At 45.0% G+C, this 22,445-nt stretch overlaps 1 protein-coding gene across 2 annotated transcripts in view; it reads right to left on the minus strand.

Annotated features, from left to right (window-relative positions):
- Positions 1–22,445, minus strand: part of PTH1R (parathyroid hormone 1 receptor) — a 124,039-nt gene that overhangs the window by 46,461 nt on the left and 55,133 nt on the right. Inside the window, exons 5-6 of one of the 2 annotated variants that reach the window (XM_062567633.1) lie at positions 11,696–11,727; positions 11,208–11,315 (exon numbers count right to left, since the gene is read on the minus strand). In XM_062567633.1, the coding sequence (XP_062423617.1) occupies positions 11,208–11,315; positions 11,696–11,727 (140 nt within the window). The remainder of the gene's footprint in view (positions 1–11,207; positions 11,316–11,695; positions 11,728–22,445) is intronic. The other variant, XM_062567634.1, reaches the window with a different exon arrangement.

Here is a 22,445-nt window from a genome sequence, read left to right on the forward strand (position 1 = left end):
ACAGTTGCCTGGGCTGCCACGAATACCTTCGTACAGTAGTACAGTCCTACAGAGTACTTAGAGAAGTACAGATTACCGTAGTTTTAGAACAGATGTACCTAGCAGCTCTTCTAACTCCTTGAAGGTTGAAATATCAGGGCATGGAAATTATAGCCATTATTACAAGCTAATATGGTATTCAGGAGGGAGTAAGCAAACACTCTGTTTGATGTCACTTCCATGGGACTTGTCTTCTAGAAGCAGAAAGGCCAGCCACAGAGTGCTTTGTGAAAGGGCTGCATCACATATATATCACATTTTGCACTACACAGCCCCTTTCTTCATATCTCCTTGCCCACCTGTGCCTAGTCAAAAAACTCAGCATGATGCAGGTTGCTCCAGTTGAGGAGAGAGAGGCCTTTTTGGGCTATGCCTGATCATTGCTCAGTCTGCATTGCCAGGGTGCAATGAGGGCTATTCTCTTCTGCCTGCTATGTTTCCCATGCCTCCTTCCTCCTTTCCTTCCCCTGAGTCTCAATTCCAATTTCTATGCAAGCAGTGCATGCATGTGGAGAACACATTAAAACCATCTGTGAGGCTGCTTGGCAGCTGAGTAAATGTGAACATGGTCTAGAGGTGTTTATCTAGGGGTATGGAATATAAATCAGCCCAACTTATTCTGGCACCATGTGAGGCACCAGGGAGACCACATTTGGAATACGGTGTGCAATTGTGGTCACTCTATTACGGGAAGGACATTTGGTGGATTGGAAACAGGCAGGGAGGAGCAACCAAAAAAATGACCTAGCATTTTGGGGCAGAAGTGGGGAGGAGGGAAGGAAGGGAGGGCTGGACAGACTGTGCCTCTATATGGGGGTGTTTTTCTGGCACAGCAGATGTATTTCAAGTCTGACTGTCAGAGCTTGTGTGCATATCTGCATGTATATATGTATAGATCTGTAGGTGGGAGTATATGTAGGAAGGAGACTAATGTTTGTTGCCCTGCATTGTGCAATGCAGGTGGAGTGCATGCCTGTTCTGGGAAAGATGTTCTACGTGGGTTCCAGGGTGTCTGGATGGAGAGCTGAGGACATAGTGCTGCAGCCCCTTTTGGTGGACTTGTGTGTGCGTGGTGCCCCCTGTGTCAGGGCATGCATCTGTGAACACCTCTATGTGTGTACGGGTACTCTGTGCTGGCCAGCATGAGGAGAGGGCAAGGAGAGGGGAGGGATGTATGTAAGTCCTACCTGTTATTACTCAGAGTCCTTTGCTGGTCTACACACCATGGCTTAATGCAAAATATGTCCCCTGCATATTCAGCCCTGAAGGAACTGGTCCTCAAAGAGGAAAGGTGCATATGGCAGCAGGGGCTGTTCCAAGTCATACATTGTCCTGAGGCAGAATGGGAAAGCCACAAGATTATGAGTGGTACCGGCCAATTGCCAACATGACGCAGCCACTCAACCATCACTGGCTCATTCCACATGCAGCTTGTCCCTTCTCTGTCCTTGCAACCCAAAGATGAAACATCATCTTAACATCTCTGCTGATGACACCTGACATGCCAATACTAGTCTGGCTCAGCTCAGGCACCTCCCTTTTCTCATTCCAGTGTGCCCAATTCTTCTAAAACCCTCTAGAGCTCCCTTTTAGAGGTGATAATGCTGGTCATATTGACCTATAAAAGTAAGCATGGAAATAAGCATGATAATTAGGATTGCAAATTCGCTGCTCCTGCATACTATTCATTCACTCTTTCTCTGCATTACTACACATATCTCTCAAATGGTGCATTTACAACTGCTATAAGTAAACATATATATATTTACAACTGTTCCTCTTGTGCATTGCAAGACTTGTATACTTGCTTGGCAGACATTCTTCAATGGGATGGGAAGGCCTTGGCCCATAAATTTTTTGCAGGAAGTGGCCAACTGTTGATATTTCTTGTCTCTTGCTAGCTCTAATTCAGGCACAGGATGGCAAGTAGCCAAATGTGAAGAGTTATAAGTGGTTGCAAGTCATGAAGGCCTGTTGACCTGAATACTAACTGTAGCAGATGGGTGTGGTGGGAGAAGGCACCTCTCCGTAGGACTTCATCTCACTTTTGACCCATCCCAGAGCCACAAGTGTAACAGAAAAAAAGACCTGAGTAAGACTCACTGATTACATCATTAGTAGTTAACAAAATAGGCCATAGCCTGTTCTCAGGCCCTGCAGGCTGAGAGGCACAGCATGGCTCACATCCACATGTCCAAGCTGGCAGGAAGGTCTTGTCTGTGCTGCCAGCTGAAAATGACTTCTGGTCTGTGCTGGCCCCCAAGCAGTGTCCACTGGGGCAGTGACAGCTCTCCCAAGCCAAAATCGTTCCAGGAGCATGCTAACAAGAGGCAGTTCAGTAAACTACAGGACAATATTTGAGCCCGTGTCCTGGCCCTGCCTCACTGAGACACTTGAACTGAAAGTAAAAACAGGGAGAAGCTAGAGAGAGAGGAAGGACATACGAGATATTTACAGGTCTGGGGTCTGTAGGGCAAATCCCGAGGGCCCTGGATGCCTTTGATTCGTCTTGACTTCCAAGGCACCTGAGGCTACTCACATCCTCTGCAGGCTGGATGGTCAGGGGATGGTGCTTGAGCATCCAGAGAGAAAATCTGGAGCAGACTCTGAACTTCTGCAAGCCCAAAGAGAGCGTAGGCTTGCGGATGGGTTCTTTAGGGACAATGGAGCCATAAACTTAGGAGAGCAACTCACATACCTTGGATAAATATGCACAGCTTCTTAACTAAAAATAACCCCTTTCCCTAGCAAATAAGAGGTTTATTTATTAAAAAAACAAGCCATTTTAAAGCAAGTTGCAATACCTAGGACTCTAAGAAAGGACTGCCGATGGCCTTCGCTAATAACAGGTTTGTGTAAAAATCTCTCTTCCCCCACAAAATGTCCCATCTCCTTTTCCAAACCAGGGTAAGACAGGCTTTTAATTCATGGATGAAAAAAAAAAAAATCAGGTCTGATGGCTTATGGCTGGGAATTTCACTTTATCCTTTTCCAGGTTTAACTTTGGGGTGGCATCAGCCTGCCCACCATGGCTGAAATGTAATATTTATGTACGTAGAAGAGAAATTTTAGGGTTTCCTGTTCTTTCTGAAAGGCTTTCATCTGGAGACTAAAATTAAAAAAAAAAGGAAAAAAAAGAGAAAAGAAGAAAGGAAGCCAAGTGCTTGCGGCGACAGTTGTATGTGTGAGTTTTTTTTTTTTCCTTTTTTTGTGGGGGTCTCCCTCCCCCAGCACTTTAGCCAAAAATGACAAATGAAGAACATATTTTGAAGCAGGGCTGCGTGGAAGTATGCTGGACTGGTGTACGGTTGTGCTTCACCCAGCATCCTCGTGGACAGGTCCACATGTAGCTGCATCCATGTCACCCCCAGTTCAGTTTGGATTAAATCCCATGGCAGCTCCTCAGGCTCAGAAATACACTGGGAGGTATCTAGGCGTAGATGACATTGTCTGCACAGTCTAACCTAGGAGGACCACCAGGCTCTCATCCTGTATTAGGTACCATATAATAACTAGCAAAAGATAATGTTCTTAAGGAAAAAAAAGGAGGCAGATTTGAAATTTTTACTCATAAATAGAGGCTCATTACTTCTGAGGGAATCTTAAATTTATATCATTTTTTTTACCATTTTAGTTATGATTTTCCTCTGGGCTATCTATGTGGTAGCAATCACACATCTAGAAGCCATATGTTCCCCACACTCCAGAAATGAGTGAGTCTATGCCGCTGTCTTGGTAAGAGTCAGAGGAACTGACGCTGCTCAGTCCCTAAGACTTTTCTCAGAACAGAACTTAGGTATGGCTATAGATAAATTTAATCTAGTTTATTCCAACTGAACAAGATTTTACTAAGCCATGGTAGCAGAGGTTAGAAGATAATATATTTGAATCCTCCAGTTTACAGCTGTTTGTCTGGTCTCTTAGAGGCTAGGTCAGGGATAAAAGGAAAGTTAAACCCAAGAAAGACGACGAACAGCCCTTCCACTCTCTATAGGAAGGATGGATACCTGTATTCTTCATGCTCCCATCCACTTTTCCTTTTTTTCACAACATCAAGTTCTAGGCCTAGTAGCCAATTTTAAAGGCCATTTTTAGCAGCTGCTACTACACTAAAATTAGTCCTGGCATAAAGATGAAACTGGTGTTGGTCAGGCCTATGAGGATACAGGTTGATCGGGAGAACTATGTAACCACTCACTGGTCATGTTCTTGCTCCTTGTATGGACTTTTTATTTCATGGATGTGGGATCAGGAGAAGTATTTCAGCAGCCCTGGAGCCTATTGCCATTTGGCACTGCGCCAAGAGGCACATGACACTTGCAAATAATGCCTAATCATGCAGACTGAAGAAATCAGTGTCTTTAATAACACGGAACCAGTAAAACTAGCAAAGGGAAAAGGTTAATGCTAAAAGGAACAGACCAGTGCCTGCTTCAAGAGGATGGCAGAGCTTGATTCAAGATACTTATCTCTACCGGGCTGGCTGCTTCTTAGGGAAGAGCTAAAGAAGTCCATGCATAGGCAGGATCACATTTTCCAGTCAAAGAGCCAGCGCTGCTGTTTCTTTGAGTCTCCGTGCTGAATCCAAGCCTATGCTGGAACAGTGATGCACAAAAACCTGCTCCTGGAAAACTCTTTCTTGTTCAGGTTTCTCAGGGGCAACAGTGATGCTTGACTCACAGATCTCTCCATAGCACATTTTCTTTGCTACTGTTTTTTCAGGTTGCCATTTCAAATCTGTGATTAGCAGGCAAACCCATTAGGAGTGGGCAGCTGCAAGGTGAGAGAAGGAACAGCAGAGACCAGCCCGAAATGAAGGCTCTTCACTGATCCAGGCTACCTCTCGCCTCATTTCTCTGAAATTCTGATTTTCCTCGGTGCCTGCTGATAAACATTGATCTAAATGAATATCAGACTGGAAAAAAGTAAGTCAACGTGCTGAACTAGAGGAGAGATCAATAAATCTAAGATAAATCAATGTTCTCACTAAACTGAATGGGGATTCTGCCTGTTTGTACCAGGCAAAGAGCTGGTCCATGAAGTGCACTCAAGGATGAAATGAGGAAAAAAGAGGAAGAATCCATTGCACTGCAAGAAATTTCAAATGTCTTTTCCTCATTTCAAAACAAAACTGGAGGCTTTAAAGCTGTGATGATGAAAGTTTTGGGTTTCAGTCAACTGGGGTTTGTCCAAACATTTTCATCAATTTCTGTCCACCTGGACTCAAATCTGTGCAGTCTCACCTTGAATTCCAGGACAAAAGGAAATGTGGTTTGTGGTCGGTGCCCTGGCTGAAGAGTAAGGAGATGAGAATCCAAATCTTGGCTCTGCCACAGACTCTCCTTTGAGATCGGAGGTGAGGCGTTGAATATCCCTGTGCGTCAGCTCTCAAGAATGAGCCCTACCAAACCTTCATGCCAGGTTACGTGATATTTCTTTCTATCTAAAAAAAAAGTCAGGAAAATTGAGGTGTCCCAAATTCCCTCACTGCTTCTGAAAACACAGATCATTGACTATTACAGAGTGGAGTAAATCACAACACTATGCTGCAATCATGCCCAGACAGAGGCAGGATCCAAACAGCCCTCTGCCAGGTGGTATTGGCAACTTCTGTTGAAGGGACATAGGAAGGCATCAAGAATGATCACAGGACAGGCCTGTCAGCACTGAATGGGTGCATATTTCCCTTGATGAGGAGCTGAATGAGAGTAAGCAGATAAAGCAATGGGGGAGAGGTCATCCAGGGTTTCCCTCAGCAGTTTATGTTAAATGCAGTACTGCTTACATCAACACCTTTCCTTCCTAGTACTGCTCCTTTCCCTCTGATGTCCCTGGTGTTTGTGTGGCTGCATGATGAATGCAGATCTTGCATGTGGCTAGAGATCAGGGAGCAGACAGTGCTGAAAACCAAACCTTCTCTGGAAAGACTATCAGGTGGATCAGATCTGCCATCTGGTTTGCCATTTGGCCCTGTCCATACTTGCATGCAAAGGGGATTCTGCAATAGTAAATGAAGTGGTGCTCTCCCTGCATGCACACAGCATCTCTGTGCATGATCCAAATCTGCTCATTCCTTGCTAGCCAAGTTGTCTCATCAAGGACATATATGTGTACTGAAATCACCTGTTCTCCTTGCTGTAGAGATGTCTAGTTCCACTGTCTGCTGTAGAGAGGACCAGATCCAGACAGGATATGCAGGTAGTAGCTTATGGGACTCCCTCTTTTCCTTGTCTAAGAGATGAGATCTTACTGCTGCCCCCTCATACCTTCTAACTACAGGCCACTTGGCTGCCTATGAGCTGGCAGCAAATAGCAGTGCTTCATCTAGTCTGGTTCAAATGTGGGTATGAAGTCAAGGTGTTGAGGAGGGCAGGTTTGCAGGAAGAGATACTGGGAAAGTTCCTTGGAGAAGCAGAGCCTATCTGCAGAGATGCACGCTGCTCTTCCCCACAGCTTAGGGAACCCCAACAGGGAAGTGTCCATGTATGCCCATGGCAATGGGTGCATCTCTTGAAGTGCTCTTCTGGGTCCATTCCACAGATTTTAACATTGAATACTCAGAGCTACAGGACTAAACCCCACAGCAGACACGTGTAAGCCAGCCATCAGGCTGCAAAGCATCCTTTGCTTGTCACAGAGATTTCATAAGTGTCCAGTGCAAAGCAGATTTATGACAGCCATGAGGTTGCCTTTCCTGCAACTTCTAATGATAAGAATTTCCCTGGAGATATGGGAGTCTCAAGTTCAGAACCAGTCACTGTTGATTCAGGCAGAGATTTTAAGCAGGATTGCTCTCCTCTCTCAAGCCTCCTATAACCACTGGGCTACCCAGAATTTGCTGCTGGGATGTCCCTGCAGTTAGAGCTGCTGTCTGCTGAAAGGCCTTCTACAGTGGTCATGGAGTGATACTGGCCCTACAAGCAGGTCATAAGTTGAGCTGTTGAGATCCAGTTCTTGCTCCAGTGCCTTTGCTTGATGCTTTCAGACAAATGAAGCTGAACTAATGGAAGAGATTTCAATCTCCTCTTTCAAGGCTAATGGTAGAATCATAGAGATTCTGGCTGGCAGGGATCTCTGGACATCTCTTGTAAAGACTTCCACTCAAAGCCAGCACCAGATCGGGTCAGTCACAGCTTTATCTAGATAAGTCTTGAGAACCTCTACAGATGGAAATCCCACCACCTGTCCAGGTAACCTGTAGCAGTGCTGCACTGCCGCCCTAGTGAACAATAATGAAGTCATACTACTGCCTAAGTGGTAAGTGATTCATCTAAACAGCAATCCTAGACTCAATCTTTGATCAATGGCTGGAGACACCTGGAAGGCAGATGTTACCCCAGAAGGTGTCCTCTGTCCACTGAATCTAGAAGAAGTTCAGAAGTTTGAACTCTAAATTTCGGATGACTAAGTGTGAGTGAAAAGACTCCTACCCATAAGTGTTTCAAAAATGCCATTTGGGTCTTAAGGAGCATCTCAAATGATACAGGATGAATAAACATTGCATATGGGATCTGATTCTATATAGGAACTACTGCTTTTGCCATAGAAGTGCAGCCACTTCTGGGGTGTAGTAAAGGAGTTGCGTAACCATACACAGCAACACCATCCACTGGTATAAATAACAGCAAAAAAAGGCACTAACTGCATGTACTCAAAAGCACAAAATTTGCAGAAGCCAGATGCAATCATTCTAGCTGAAACCTAGTCAACTCATCAGTAATCCATCTCATCACCAATGCCATGACTTCCTCAACTCAAATTTGTAATGGCCCCAGACAGCCTCAACTTTTACTTTATCGGTCAATTCTTTAGCTGAAGCTCACTGGGCCGCTCTCAGTTACATCAGCTGAAACTGTACCCCCGAACCCTCCAAACCATTTGCAAGACAGATCATATGGCCTCACAGTCCTCTGGGATGCCAAGGAGGGCTGCCACACACCACATGGCAGATTGCGCAAGCTTTCCACGGTTTCGTATATGAATCTCATGTCCGTCTACTGACTATGTGGTATAGCTTCTCCCATTTACAAGACTTCCAGAAACTAAATGTAACACAGGTAGAATGAACCAGGACTGTATGCTGCCTCCTGTATTGCACACGTTGAGCCTAGATAGATTTGTTTCTTTTTGTGGTCACTTGTGTTTTTTTTTTTAGGTTAGACTGTACCTGTTCTCTGCAGTCCTTTGAATACCAAATGGATCAATAAATCATTCCAGGCCAAGGAGTGCCTTGCTCCCCGCAATCTGAAAACATGCCTCTCAGCTAGGCTTGCCCCAAATCAAAGATAAAAGTGAGTCCTTGGCTGCTCCATCAGAAGCAGCCTTGGGAGTGGGGCCCATTCATCACACTGATGAAGAGAAATAGAAACCAGAGGCATAGACCCAGCCTCCATCCTGGCCTTCAGAAGGTGCTGGGAGCTGTGAGGGCAGGAAAGGAGTGTGGCTGGCTCTCCTGCGGGAGATCTTGCAAGGGAATAAAGCACTTTGTATGTCTGAAGTGGGGACCATTTTTGTTGCTGGTAGGTAGAGTCTGGATTATCCCTGGTGTGGAAATAGTGCCTCGTAGCTGCCACGGGCTGTCATTATCCTCAAATAGAGGGTCAGATGGGCATGGGTCCAGCCTGCCTACAGCATCACTCTTGGATTTGAGGAGCCAGAATGCAAACACATGGTGAGAGACAAACTCTGCCCCACACTGCTGAAAATCCAAAAATAGGGCAGAGAGGAGACCTGGAGGCATGATAATGCAACCTAAATCCTCCCAGGTAGTTAGAAGAGACAGCTCTCCTGCCACCCATGAGTGCTCTTCAGAAATGCTCCACATAGTATCACAGGAGACTGCCTGAAGGTGTAGCGTGGCCACTCAGGATTCATGTCGTCCGAATCAGGGTCACTGTGCTCCCATACATTCTGTCTGCAAGTGGGGGCTGGTGCTTCTTATGAATAGAAAAATGTGTTGCCTTTCCCAGGCCTTTCCCTCTGGTACTTCAGTGAGGGAACAGGCAATGGAGTTAGGTCCTCCACCAGGCGGAGAAGGGCACAGCCTGAGGTGTCCTCGGGTGATTAGTTTCCGTATCATCAAAAGAGGAACAGGTTTAAACACTTTTTAACCCTGAGTTCTGAAGCCTGTGCACAGAGGCTAAGCTTATAAGCCTTAGCTAAGCAACTAATTGCAGTAAAGTTAACACAGTGGAGATTGCGACCTTTTGTTCTGTCACCCCTCACCTCGCAAGAGCATCTAAAATCATCCATCTTCTCAGGATCTTAGAGCAGGAGGGAATGGGCATACCACAAAATGGAGATTCAGTTAGCCTGTCCACAAACCAGCCCTTGGCTTTGTCATGTCTTGTGCCCGAGGGTGCATCTGTAGCCTAAAATCTCTGAATGGAGGCTCTTTTGCAAGGTCAGAAAATCTTTTCTAGACTGCAGAGTCTGCAAGTATCAACTCTTCCGCAAATCAGAGATACTCTGACAACTTACTGCCTTGTTTGTAGTATTTTTCTTGGAGAACGTTTGGTTAGGATCTATTCTGCCTTTAGATTACAGGATCTCTTGCTGACTAATTTGAGTGAACTACCTATTGCTAATGATTCTACTGATTCTTTAAAGCCTTGAATATACTGCCATGGGTACCAACATCACAATAATAATGATTCCCCCTTTCGGCTGCACTATCTGCACTTGAATAGATATTTTCTACAGGGGATGGAGCAGGCAATCTGAATTTTATTGCCCAAGCAGCTCTGAATAGTGTTTTCCAGAGCCAGGAGTTAGCATGGATTCCTGAGATATCTAAGTGATAATGAATTTAGATTCCTTTTTGTGCAGTCAGTGGAAGAGCCTTGTAGTTGCCGAATCAGGCCTCAAAACTGGACCAAGGGGATGTTTGCAAAGCCTTGTGGTTTGGTTCCTTTGCTCTGCTAAATTGACTGTGGTGAAGAGTCCAGCATCTGCTCACTTGTTCCTATGGAGTCACTGTTTCCCCAGCCCTATCAACACCACTGTTGATAATCAAAGAGACAGATCAATACTAAATGCTCATGGTCTCATAGAAAAGGCCTAGAAAATAGGGTATGAGAGCAAGACCAGCTGGTTGATATCACCAAATCCCAAGGTAGACAGGTGGTCTAAAGCACAACGGAAGGACATGCACATGTGTTTTTTAATGAGGCATTAGCTGAGCACTGTGTGAAGAAGATAAAGAAGCACAGCGGATATGGCTTGAGGTTTTGGATAATATAAAGCTGGAGACCTGGAAGAAAATGAAAGCTGGGCTTTTATGGTCCCTTGCTGTGATTTCCAAGAGCAGAGAGATGCCAAGTGGGCAGGCACCTCTGCTCCAAAATCACAGCTGGCTTTGGGGAGCTTTCTCTTGGGTGGTGATGCAGTCTCCAGGCACTCTAGACAATGATAACTGTGGAAAGGGGGATCGAGTGAGATGTAAGGGTGAAGATGGGAGACAGCCTGGCTTGTTCCCTCCTCTCAGTCAAAAGAGGAAGAGAGTGCAGGACTCTCTCAGTCAGGACTTCCTATTGGTGCAGGATGACTGAGCTTACAGCCTCAGTCCCAATAATTAACAGCTGTGAAAAGGATGAAAGAAACTGAGGGGAGATGACCACTTTGCTCCCCACATAAGAGAACTTTCTCCCCTTCTCCCCCACTCTCGCATCTGGTAACGATTTAGCAGCTTGAAATAGAAAGGAAGTGGAAGAGAGGAACTAAACCAAGCTCTGACTCATTTAACGAGAATACATATAGAGTATTTTAGAGAGAAATGGGGGAAGGGGTGTTGGAGGGTTGCTTTGTCTCCCATACTACCAGTGTCTTACTGAAAAGGATCTTGATGAGAACAGATGATTGATGGTATCTCCCATGCATTGCCTGGATATTGGGTATAGGGCTGTAAGCTCACGATCATAGTTGTTGCATCCTCTTGACTCCTTGAATATGGTATCTGAAGTTTTGGAGCAGCAAAAAGAGGCTGTGACAATGTTGCTTTTTAGCACTTTGAGCTGTAAGGTCTTACTAATAGCCTAACTGAAACACCATTTTTTTGGCCCTTCACATGCTCTGCATACTGGACTAAGTGGAAGGACTGGGGTCTAGCAGAAGGGGGCCCAGTATTGCCTTCCCAGCCATGCAATCTAGTTTGCTGCAGGAGCACTCACCATGCACCTTGGGCACCTTGGCTTTCAGATGTCGTTCACACTTGGCCTTGGCTTTTAGGAGTAGGAAGATCTGCTCCTCTTTGGTGATGACATCATCAGCATCCACCTGTAGTGATGAGGAGAAATGACATTAAACCCCAGTGTGAGAAGAGTAGCAGGACACTGATGTCTTAGATAATATTTCCTATCAGCAGTTTTATCTATCAGCCTTGCTCCAGGTATCTCAGTTTGCTAAGCAATTAGTGTGCCAAGCAGTACCCCTTCCAAGACGTCACATGGAAACATCTGTGTACATGACAGAGGAAGGGCACAATGCAATTGTCCACATCACAAATTCACGCGTGCACACAGGAAGGGAGAGAGATCTAGAGCAGTATTGCAAGATTGCAGCTTGGCTATTATCCAATGGAGGGAAAAAATATTGATACAGTCTAAAAAATGGTCCCATTGGGATATAGGAACATTGATAAACATAGCACTCAGGGAATGGCAGAGCAATGCTGTGTCTCCTGACATCCATCTTGTTCTCTTTGAAAATACTAACAGGGGTTAGAAGTACCAAGACCTCCTCTTCCTTTAATAATCTTAACCTGCCATCATTAATGCAGTGCTATTTCCAGTTCCTCATGCAGGCCCTCGGTCACACGGCATCAAACTCTATCAGCATCTCATCTACATCCAAAAACATAGACAGGGCTGCCTGAGGCAGGGCTGTGACCTGACTGTGTCTGCCCCCCAGAGTATGAGGACTCAGGAAAAGAAGGCTGCAAACATCAAACCAGGAAGATTAGGTTCCTTCTCCCATGTGCACTAGGCATAACATCTCCAGAGGACAAGGTAAAAGAGGAGTAGAGACAAGAAGGAGAATATGGTTATGCAGGGGAGCAGTCTTGGGGTGGAAGGAGCATAGGATATTTTCCATACTCCTAGGTTTGAGTTTGCCTTCCTCTGCGCACACAGATAACAGTGCAAATATGAGATGAGAAAAAGCAAAAATCGCTTGCTGTTTAGCCGGACTCCTGTGTCACAATGTCCCACCAGGACACTGCAGTCCCCAGAACCTGCTTTAGCCTCTTCCATTTGCAGCTTGCTGATACATAAGACACTTGCTGGCCTTAAAAGAACATTTTTCTTCACAAAGCCAGCACGTTCGTATTAGCATTGCTGGCCTTGGGAAGCTGGGGGTAAAACAGGGAGGAAGGCTTGTTCTATAAATGCTTTGGTTGTTATACTGGACCGACCCTTGGTCTTGAGCCGTATAGCCATTAATACTTTTTGATGTTCCTCTTGGGTACTTAGCTTGTGCATACTGCTCAGATATTCAGGACCAGTCCCACTTGCCAGATAAGGCTGGAAATTAGGAGGAACTTTCCTCCAGGTCAGTGTGGCAGGAATGAGTAGAGAGTTCACCATGCCTATCCCAGCTACACTGGAATCACACTGCCTTTGTCCTCTCATGTGTTTTTTTTTCTAAACGTATATTATATTGAGCCTTTTCCTATAGCCTGTACATTTCATTTTCTGCCCCAGATTTGAATGGGTGATGCAGATCTTATGCTCTAGGGGCTTTGTGATTTGCAATGTAGGCATAAGGAGTAGATGTGCAGCTTTCTGCACTATATCCGTCTCGTGGCAAGCCTCTTGTGTTTGATGTGTGCAGGATCTAACAACCCTTGTGAAACCAAAGAGGTTTAAGTTCTTCGTTGGTACTTTGCCACTTGTGGCAGAAGAGTCTCAGAGTTAGGAGGAATCTTCATTCAGGAGATCACACCAAAGTGGGTTCAAAGCACAGAAAAGCCACATGCTGTGCCCCAAAATGCTCTTGAATTCAGGTTGTTGGTTGAGGCACCAGCCTGAAAGAATTAGGTGATGTTTTAACCTGGGTTAAATCATTGCTGCTCTCATTGCCTCTGTTTCCTTAATATTTGGCTGATTAATCATACTACAAATGCAATGAGAGCAGAGGCTGCCTTTCTCTGGATTTGTACACCACTTAGTACTCACTTATAATAGTGTAATGTAAGAAAGATGGGCTGCAATGCTCTTTTATAGAAAACAGAAACTTTTTATTTTATTTTATTTTATTTTTTACTTATATCTTATTGTAGACTGTGCTGGTGAGTCTAGCCACAGTTAATTTGTCATGAGAAATCTAGAGCAGCATGACACATCTGGATAGCTGGAGCTGCACTGAACATCAGTGTATAGAGCAGGCAGGCAAAGGATAAGAATATAAAAATCTATGAAGCCAGTAGTGACCTTAACATGAGAAGGAAACCTGTAGATAGGTTGTGGAACCTGCCTGCAGAGGGGACTCCTTGTCTGCACTCCTCTGAAGCATGGACTAAAGGCGAGTAGTGACATATCATTGTACTTATAAAACACTGCTATTTGGAATTAAGGTGCCTTTGCTCATTATAACTTAATTCACTTTAAAAAGCAAGTGCGATGAATCAGCTGAAGGCTGACCAGTTTTTGAGTAAGAGTTACTACACATGACATATTGAGGGTTAATGAAATTCAATGTAGAAGTAAATTCAGATTAAATTTCCCATATGTTCCTACGGAGAGAAAAAACAGTGGATGTTTGAGTGGATGCTGATGTGCTAATAGGCACACAGATGGATAGCTAGATCTGATAAGGGAATTTTGAGTAGAACAGAAGTTAGTTTTTCTTGCCCCTGGAAGAAATCCACACTAAAATCCTCCTTCAGAAGTGAGAGATGGTTTAAAAACCGCGTTAACGTTAATGCAAAATAAAGCCATCCCTTTCCAGATGTTTGGCCAGTCCACATTTAAGGCAACATCCAACATTTCAACTCTTTCACTGGAAACATAAAACTCAGGGGTCAGATCCTGCTGTCATTTATAGCTGCGCAAATCCTGAGTGATTCTACCAAAGCTGGAGGAGTTAGTGTGGATTTATACTGGCCAAATGGAGCAGAATCTGACCTCAGGCATTTCAGATGATTCATCCCTTGTGTGCTTCTTCGTCCGGCTCCTTTGGCCGTGCTCTGAAAGGGGGCAGCGAGAAGCAACTCCTGGCCAACAGGATGTATGGTCTCCTCTCCAGGCACAGAAAAGAAGCTTTGTTTTCCAGAAGAGGAGCTAAGGCACTGAGCAGCGTGCCCAGAGCTGGGCAGCATGGCTGGGGCAGAGCTCTGAAATGAACCCAGATTTTATGCTTTCCTGAGCCAACCTTAAACTTCCAAACCTGTCGGATCCTTAAAATGTCTCCCTATTCTGTCCCTTCTCCCTCAAAAACTGGTATAAATATTGAGAGATATTATCAGGATATGTTTTTCTGTGTTTCTCCTCGGTCAAGGAGGCCAAAACATATATAAAACTATACATATGAATGAGAATGGAAGTCTTTATGCAGTTCCGTGACTTGAATAAGACACCTATTCTCAAGAGACTCATGGGAAAACTATGCAGACTGGAACTGCTGCTGCCTTATTGCTGAATCACCTGAGAAGGAAAACTGAAGTTGTTCCAGGACAGCCTAATCTCATCTAATTGCAGGTGGCTCTGAACCTGTTTTCCCCTCTGATCAGGACTGCACATTCCCATGCATTCACACTCTTCACCTCTAGCCCTTGTCAAACCTTTGCTGAGACATTTCACATGTCTGCCTGGCTGGAAGTTCACCAGGAACAAGGGAAAAAACAGCTTCTGCTGTATCAGGGCACTGAAATGGCTCATGTTTGGGTTCAAAAGCTGGTATGTGGGATGAGGCAGAAATCCACAGTTGGAAACTGGACAAAGCAGTTGAGGCTCCTGCCAGCTGTTAGAGCACTTTTACCTGTTCAATTCCTCTTATGCTTGTGTGTCTAATTTTCACGCTTTGAGTCTTTTGTTCTTCAGATAATGCTGCAGTGCTCATCTTTCTAGCCTAGTTGTCAAAGATCAAAAGAAATCAATAGGAATATCTTCTTTGCAACATAGGTGCATTAGACATTTGGATCAGGTTTGGCAAAACTTCCTCTTTGACAAACAATCTTGATACCTGATCCAAAAATATCGTGGAATGGCCTTGCTGAAGCCATTAGCAGATGCTTATGCCAACTTTTTTAATGTGAATATTCCTAGACAACTAAATAAGTGGCTTTATTTTCAGAAGTACTGAGGTATGGGCTGCAGAAGTTTTTAACAAGTGGAAGCTGCTGCTGGCAAAGCAATCACTTGTCTGGAGTGCATTTGGGTCCCTGAGGTTGGGAGAAACACAGGGCTGGATGTATGGGTATGAGAGAGGTCTGTAAAATACGGAATAGTGCAGAGAAAGAGAAAGAGAAACAATTAGCCCCAATTTTGCAAAATTTGAGTCCTGCAAGGCACATGATGAAGAGAAGGATGGTTCATGTAGGCAAATTGCAACAGTGAACTCAAAGCAGAAGTAGACAAATTCACAGGGGACAAATCCATCAGTGGCTACTAAACACTGTAGCCTGGATACAGATTATGATGCAGGAAGGTCTTAAACTTGATCACCAAAACCTGGAAGGTAATAACCAGTCTATAAGAAATGTTTCTTTCTCTAAATATCCTAAGTTGGCACCTCCTGCACATGGTCTGTTAGAATAGAAGGTTGACCCAGAAAGGCCATTTTTATATTCCCATAAGCCTTTTATTTTGCCAAGATCCTACAGAAACCTTATGCCCTGTTGAGTATCCGGGAACATGTATGTGCATTCAGGACGTGCTCTAGTTTGATGTGATCATCGCAATCTACTTTTGGTTATTCTGTGCACCTTTTCTTTAGGACCACTGGAAAAGCTGGTTAAGAGGAGATCTTGGAAATGTTTTTTCCAAGCACACATTGTGGCTCCAACTTACCAAGACTATCATTTTCAGCATCACACTCACACTTTGGATCTCTTATTGAGAACCACTGCAGCCAGTCTAGAGCTCACTCATATGCAACCAAGTACCTCTTATTCTCATTCTCTGGAAACCCATCAGCCAGCAGAAAGCAACAAATGCCACATGCTCTTGCCAATACAGCACTCGCCTTTTTGGCCAACTGGGGGACCTTGAGGGTGGGATTTACCCATCTGAGATGCCTCCACCTGAGGTATTCATCTAAGGTTTACCTTACAGTCATTGGAGACTTAGATATGGTGGAGTTCAGTTAAGATTCATTCCATCCTCAAACTGCCATCTAAAATAGGTCAGATAACTGTGCTTTTTCCTTTTTTCCCCCTTCCAATAAAGGGAAATGAATCCAGCAGAGATATTTACATATTATGTGTCTGAAATTAGGAAAAAAATCCACTCCCAGAACTTATCCAGCTGAGTCATGGTGTCCTCACAGCTCCTTGTGACTAGTACCAGCCATAGGTTGCTTACATTGCTGCTCCTCTCTATATAGATGTAACACCTCGTTCTACCTGGACAATATTTCCTCAGTACCCTTCCCAGAACGGGATGAAGGAAGCGAAAAAGATCATCTTTAGAACCACTCAGAATGTCTTTCTCATGGGGGAATTTAGACTGTTACTTAACACTAGCTAGGTTTCATGATGAAGTGTAGTTTCTTGAGAAGGAAAGAGAAGGAAAATGATACAAAAAACCCCAATAAAAACAAACAATCCTGGTAAAAATTTTCACTGCAGTAAAATTTCACATGAGGAGAGAGAATTTCAGAATTACTACCAGTCCTATTAGGTTGATAAGAAATGGAGTTCAACAACTGAATGCTGAGAACTCTGGGCACCCAGCATAGCCACCCAAAGTCTTAGGGTCCCCTACTCCAATGCAAGCTATGCAATAGGAGTAACCACAGCTGGTTCTTTCTGAAATCCCTGGAAGCTGTTTAAGAAGCTTGAAGGAACTTTGCCCGTTGTTTACAGGAATTTCACTGAAGACATGCTTCCTCAAGCTCTCATTACCTCTATCATATAATGGTGAAACTCAAGAGCTTAGAAAGACCTAAACATGGTCAACTGTTGAATCAAGGTCAAAGTCAAGTACAGAAACCAGGACCTTCCCCTCCCTGTCTGACCATTCAGCCATGCTGTCTCTCGTTTGCATGACAAGCTGCAAAACTCAGCCACTCTCAGAGTCCTATCTTCTCTCACACAGGACATTAATTCCTGCTGTTAAGGAAGCCAGAACTTACTTTGTGAGTCTTCATTCATCACAGAAAGGACCCCAAGATGTGTGTCCTTGCCTATACCACAGAATTATATCCTTTGATGACCAAGCAACACACATCACTGCAGCTTTAGATGAGGGATTAAGCTGAGTTGTTTGGGGACGGTCAGAGTCCGTAAGAGGGCAGATTGCCAAGTTCTAAGGAGCAACTTTGGTTTTTCCTCCCAGGGTATCTTGCACAAAGTATATTTGCTCTGAATGATGTGAAGCCTTTGAGCAGCTTGAGCCTGCAGTAGGTCACTTGAGTAAAGCTGACAGGATCTGCAGAATTTAAGAGCAGAGCTTTTTCTGGTGTGAACTCTGGGGACAAGAGAGGGACTTGAGAGAAGTCAGAAATGGTGTCACAGACCTCTCTCAAATGCAACTATTTGAAAAGGCTAGGTCATCACACTCCTGCAAAAGATAATCACTGTTAAAAGATCTGACAGCAAATCCCTTTCCAAGAGCTCTCCCTAACTTGCTTCGGCATAAATCCTGGCACTGAGCTTATTGGCATCAAATTTATACAAGTTCAAGACTACAGAAAGGTGTTGCACAGGTAGGTTTAGAAAGACAGCTTTGCCCTTGACTCCTACAATTATGACCTGCGTGCAGCTGGGCTGGGAGGCAACGGGGTTGCTCCCTGGCCTCCCCAGATTTGCAGTCAAAACACATCTGCTACTCTTTCTCAATAGTTCTTACCTCTTGGATTCCCAGCACTGATTTTTGCCAGAAAAGGTTCCTTGTGGGGAAAGGTTCTAGGAATGTTTTTTCTCCCTCTTGTTAAGAGAAAGCAGAAATGCAGAGCAGGAGGCAGGCCAAGCAGAGACGGGTGAAGTGACAATGCTATCCAGAGCCTGTTAAATCAGTTTCATTTCTTTCTTTTTTTCTTCTTTTTTTCCCTTACCCCCAGAGGAGACCATGGGGTAATTATGATAATGTTTTCTGGTATTTCCATTTCATTGGCTGATCTCCCAGCCACTAAAGTAAACCCCAAATCTCAACGGGCAGGTCATATTCATCCTTGTTTATGGGACTCATTTTCAGAAATAACACTATCCTTTTTGTGAAACTTCCCTGGCAGCAGCTCAAAAAACAGCTAAAGGCAAACAGATTCCTTGGTCGAGGTTGAGAACATCACAGCCGCTCAGCAGGCCACGGCTGGTGATCACCATCTTGGAAGGCAGTAGACTGGGTAATTGCTGGTCTGAGTGAGTTGGGGGGTGCAGGCAGAAGTGGTGGCTATGAGAAAGGTGAGAAGAAAGTAAGTATGAAAACCGAAGCACCAGTGCTAGTGATCTGGAGGAAAAAGGGAGGTGGATTCCAGGAGTGCATGAACTAGGTGGGCAAGAGGTGGAGCCAGCTGTGCAGAGCCTACCTCAAAACAGCCCTTCTGGTTTTGGTGATTTTCAGACAGCAGTGCCTCTGGAAAGATGATCACAGTGCTATCTTTTTGTGCAGAGTGAATACAGGTGCTGATGGAGGAGAATACAGAGACCAACAGTTAATCAGCTCTAAGGAGTGTGACAGTGCATTTCTAAGTTGCCTTAACGATGCCTTAGGAGATCCGGGTGAAGGGTGTCATGGAAACAGCAGACCAAGGAATATAAGGTCAAACACTGTGTCCTTTTCTGCAACGTAGTTTGCAATTGGGCTGATGACATCAATGGGAAGGAAGGAAAGTTCAGATTAGAGATTCATTTCAGCATTACTAGGGGAATAGGTTGCTCTCCCAAGCTCTGTAAAGGTCAAGATAGCTGTTAGAGTTAGGACTGCTTCAGTCTTCACTCAGAGAGACAGATGTAACTTTCTGGAGAGCTTTATGCTTCCTAAGCAGCTTTGCCCAGGTCTAACCTGAGGCCAGAGCTGTGGCTGCTGTAGATAAGCATGCCTCTACCGGGATCAGAGCATCAGGCTGGACTGATAGCAATAGAGTGGTGAAGCCAGGCAGTGCCAACAGGGTTGGCACATCAGATTAATGCCTCAGAGTAGGGTTTCAGCTGCTTTTTGCAGGAGCCGATACAGCCTTCGTCATGGAGAGAGGCAAAACAGCACTAGTGGGGAGTTCATGACAGCATGGAAGAGGCCTGAAACAGGAATAGGTAGTGGTGTGGAAACAGTTGGGAACACAAGGAATTACGTGAGATTGGTCAGTAGTGGCATGGCAACACGCACAAGAACTGAAGTCCTAATGCCTACATATTATAAATTGAACTGTACTCCTTTAGGTGAGAGGAAATTGATTCCTTTGGTTATTTTGTGATTTGGTTTAGCTTTCTAGTTTGTCATCTCTCTGTTTTCCTACACTTCTGCAAGCATGTGCATTAGCCTTGCATCTCCTGGCCACTGGGCCCTGCTGGTTTACTCAGGTCCAGGTGAACCCTGGCAAGTATGGAAGGGCCATGGATTTGTATATGCTATCTTGGACAAAATGTACCGAGTGCAGTCTCTATTACTGAGGATGCTGCCAGCCCTATGCTAAGTTAGGATCTGCCAGACTGTAGCTGATCTAGTGCTTAACAGTGCCCCATGTCCAGCCATGCTTCACACAAGATGTTAAAGCTGGAGAAATAGAGGTGTGTTTGTGATTTTTGGGGATTTTCATGCCAGTTTTTGCAGTCACTCAGGGCTCGTGTTTCCTGGCAAGCAAAATCCCGTATTGGGTTCGGAAGGAGTACTGAAATTGTGACCCAATCACTTGACTCTGGAAGCTGGCACTTCAAGCAAAACAAGTCCCTCACCCCCTGAAAACTACTCTGGACTCATGCATGAACTGTGAAGCTCTGGCACTTCATATTTTAGTGGCAGCTTACAGTGTCTTCCTCATGGAGAGACCGACCAAGGCAAATACAGATAAACTGAGTCCAGTTTGGGCAATATAGGCTTTGCCTACTACCCAGGCAATTTAATTCTCTTTCTACCCCATACTTCCTCCCCTCTGCCTGCCCACGTGTGTCATCTGTGCCTTGGCACAAATCTATTCAGCGACAACAACAAAAAATTAATAATCCATTGAGAGCAATTTGTTGCAAACAGAGGCTACCCTGGGGGGAGAGCATGGAGTGGGATTTGTTCTGCCCTGAGGGATTTAGTTTTAACTGAATAGGCATTATTTCCAACATTAGGGGAAAAAAATGTGGTTTGCAACCTATTTCCTGTCAGGTTAATACTGGAAAGATTTAAAAATAAATAAAGTCGGAGTGCCAGTTGGCTCAGCCAGAGATACAGTAGCAAAAACAGCAGAGGCATGATCTACTGCCAGGAGCTAATGGCAAAAACTATAGGAGTGGAGCTGTAGTTTGCTCAGGATGCAGCAGTGGCAAGGAGGATGGTGGGAGGAAGGTCGGATGATAGCGTGATATCCTAGACTCCTGAATAGGGCAGGTCCAGGCACTAGAAAGCATACTTGAACCCCCCCTCCCGCCCCCCGCTGGGTCTGCAGCTCGTGTGAGTGAGTGCACTGGACTGGCTCTTTCTACCCCTTTACCAGCTGCAGCCATTCAGCTCAGTGCACGTAAAGGGCGGGCCACTGGGGTTCGGCAGCAAGAAAGCGCATGTCTCAGGTGGGGCTGAGCATCAGACACATCCACCTGTCACATTAGCAGATGTGGGCCTAGAGCAGGACCCCTGTTTTTATCCATGAACTCTGCAGTGCTACATGACGGACAAACACCCATCTCGCTCTCCCCTTGCTAAATCTCACCTGTAGCGGTTTTGCAATGACAGCAGAACTTCAGATTTAAGAGACTAGGCAGCTAGGTGATGAGCTGAGCTTTCTGCATTGCCATCCTACTAGGTGAAGCAGTGTGCGTTTGTGTCTGCCCATCCCTCAGCCCACTCCACTTATAGGAAAGGAAGTATCTTAGCAAGGTGGATTTCTTAGTCTTAGTCCTTTTAAAGACTGAGATTATAAAGACAGAACTGGGACAATGAAGTCAAGAGGGAGAGAGGAGTGAAAAGGAAGGAGAGAGCCAAGACAGAAGGAAGGTCCAGCTGAAGAAGTGTTTGGGGAGAAAGGGAGTTGATATAAGGAGGAAAGAAAGGCTTGTTGAATCCTGATGAAACAGGACTCTGGCCAGGAGCAGAGGAAGCTCTGAGAGGTTAGTGCACAAGCTGCTCTGCCCTCTACCTGTTTTTCCCAGTCTCCCAGAGGGTAAATGAATTTGTTGTTTTTGCCTTAATCCCTTGACCACATCACCCAAACCACTGCCTGCTCCAGAACAGCAGGAGGTCTCTGCTCCAGCTGACTGGCCACAGGGACCCTGCGCTGCAGCTGCAGAAAGCTGAACGACCTCATGCTATGCTCAGAGCTGTCACAGCCACCCTCGCCAGACTGCTTTTTGTCCTACCGGGAGAGCCTTTCCACAAGCAGTCCCAGGAAAAGAAGCCACTCCAGTAAGACAAGCATCGGGCAGACATCTCAGGAGCCCTGGACCCAGCAAGGGCAGAGGTTGTGAGGAGGATATGGTGCTGCAGGAGCTGCTGTTACACACACAGAGACAATACTCCTTGCATTTAATCTATCAAGGCTAGGCTCAGGAGGTCCTGACTGAGCTCCTGCTGAGTCCTTGCCTTTCTAGGCAATGCTGCACAAGACTCATACTCATGTCTTCATTCTAAGAACAAATGAAGTTGTCTAACTGTAACTAACAATGTCTAACAAAGACGTCACCAAGTGAGGGTACCACAAATTCTTGAGCTTCTCCCAAGAAAGAGAACTCACCCTATGGGAATCCACTTCTCATGTCATACCATATGCCATCAGCACTAATCAGTGGACTGCATTTGTGTATGCTACATGGGTACATGTAATTTGTCATCACTGGGATGAACTGAAGACACATCTGGTCCTAAAGCACATGAGTATGTCTGATGGAACTGATGTTCCCTGGAGGGGAACTTCTGGTGGAGCTGGTCTACTTGCTGCCCTTCTAATCCTACTTACTCTCACTTTGCTTTGAAAAAGTCTCATCCTTCAAGTAACAAAGTGAAAAGAAAACCTGCTTGGATGAAGTACAACTTATTGGCTCATCATAACTTATATCAAATGCAATTAGCAGATCCCAACATAGATATCCACTATGTTTATGACCATAATGCTGA

This window comes from Rhea pennata, chromosome 2 (assembly GCF_028389875.1).
Source record: "Rhea pennata isolate bPtePen1 chromosome 2, bPtePen1.pri, whole genome shotgun sequence".
Taxonomy (NCBI): domain Eukaryota; kingdom Metazoa; phylum Chordata; class Aves; order Rheiformes; family Rheidae; genus Rhea; species Rhea pennata.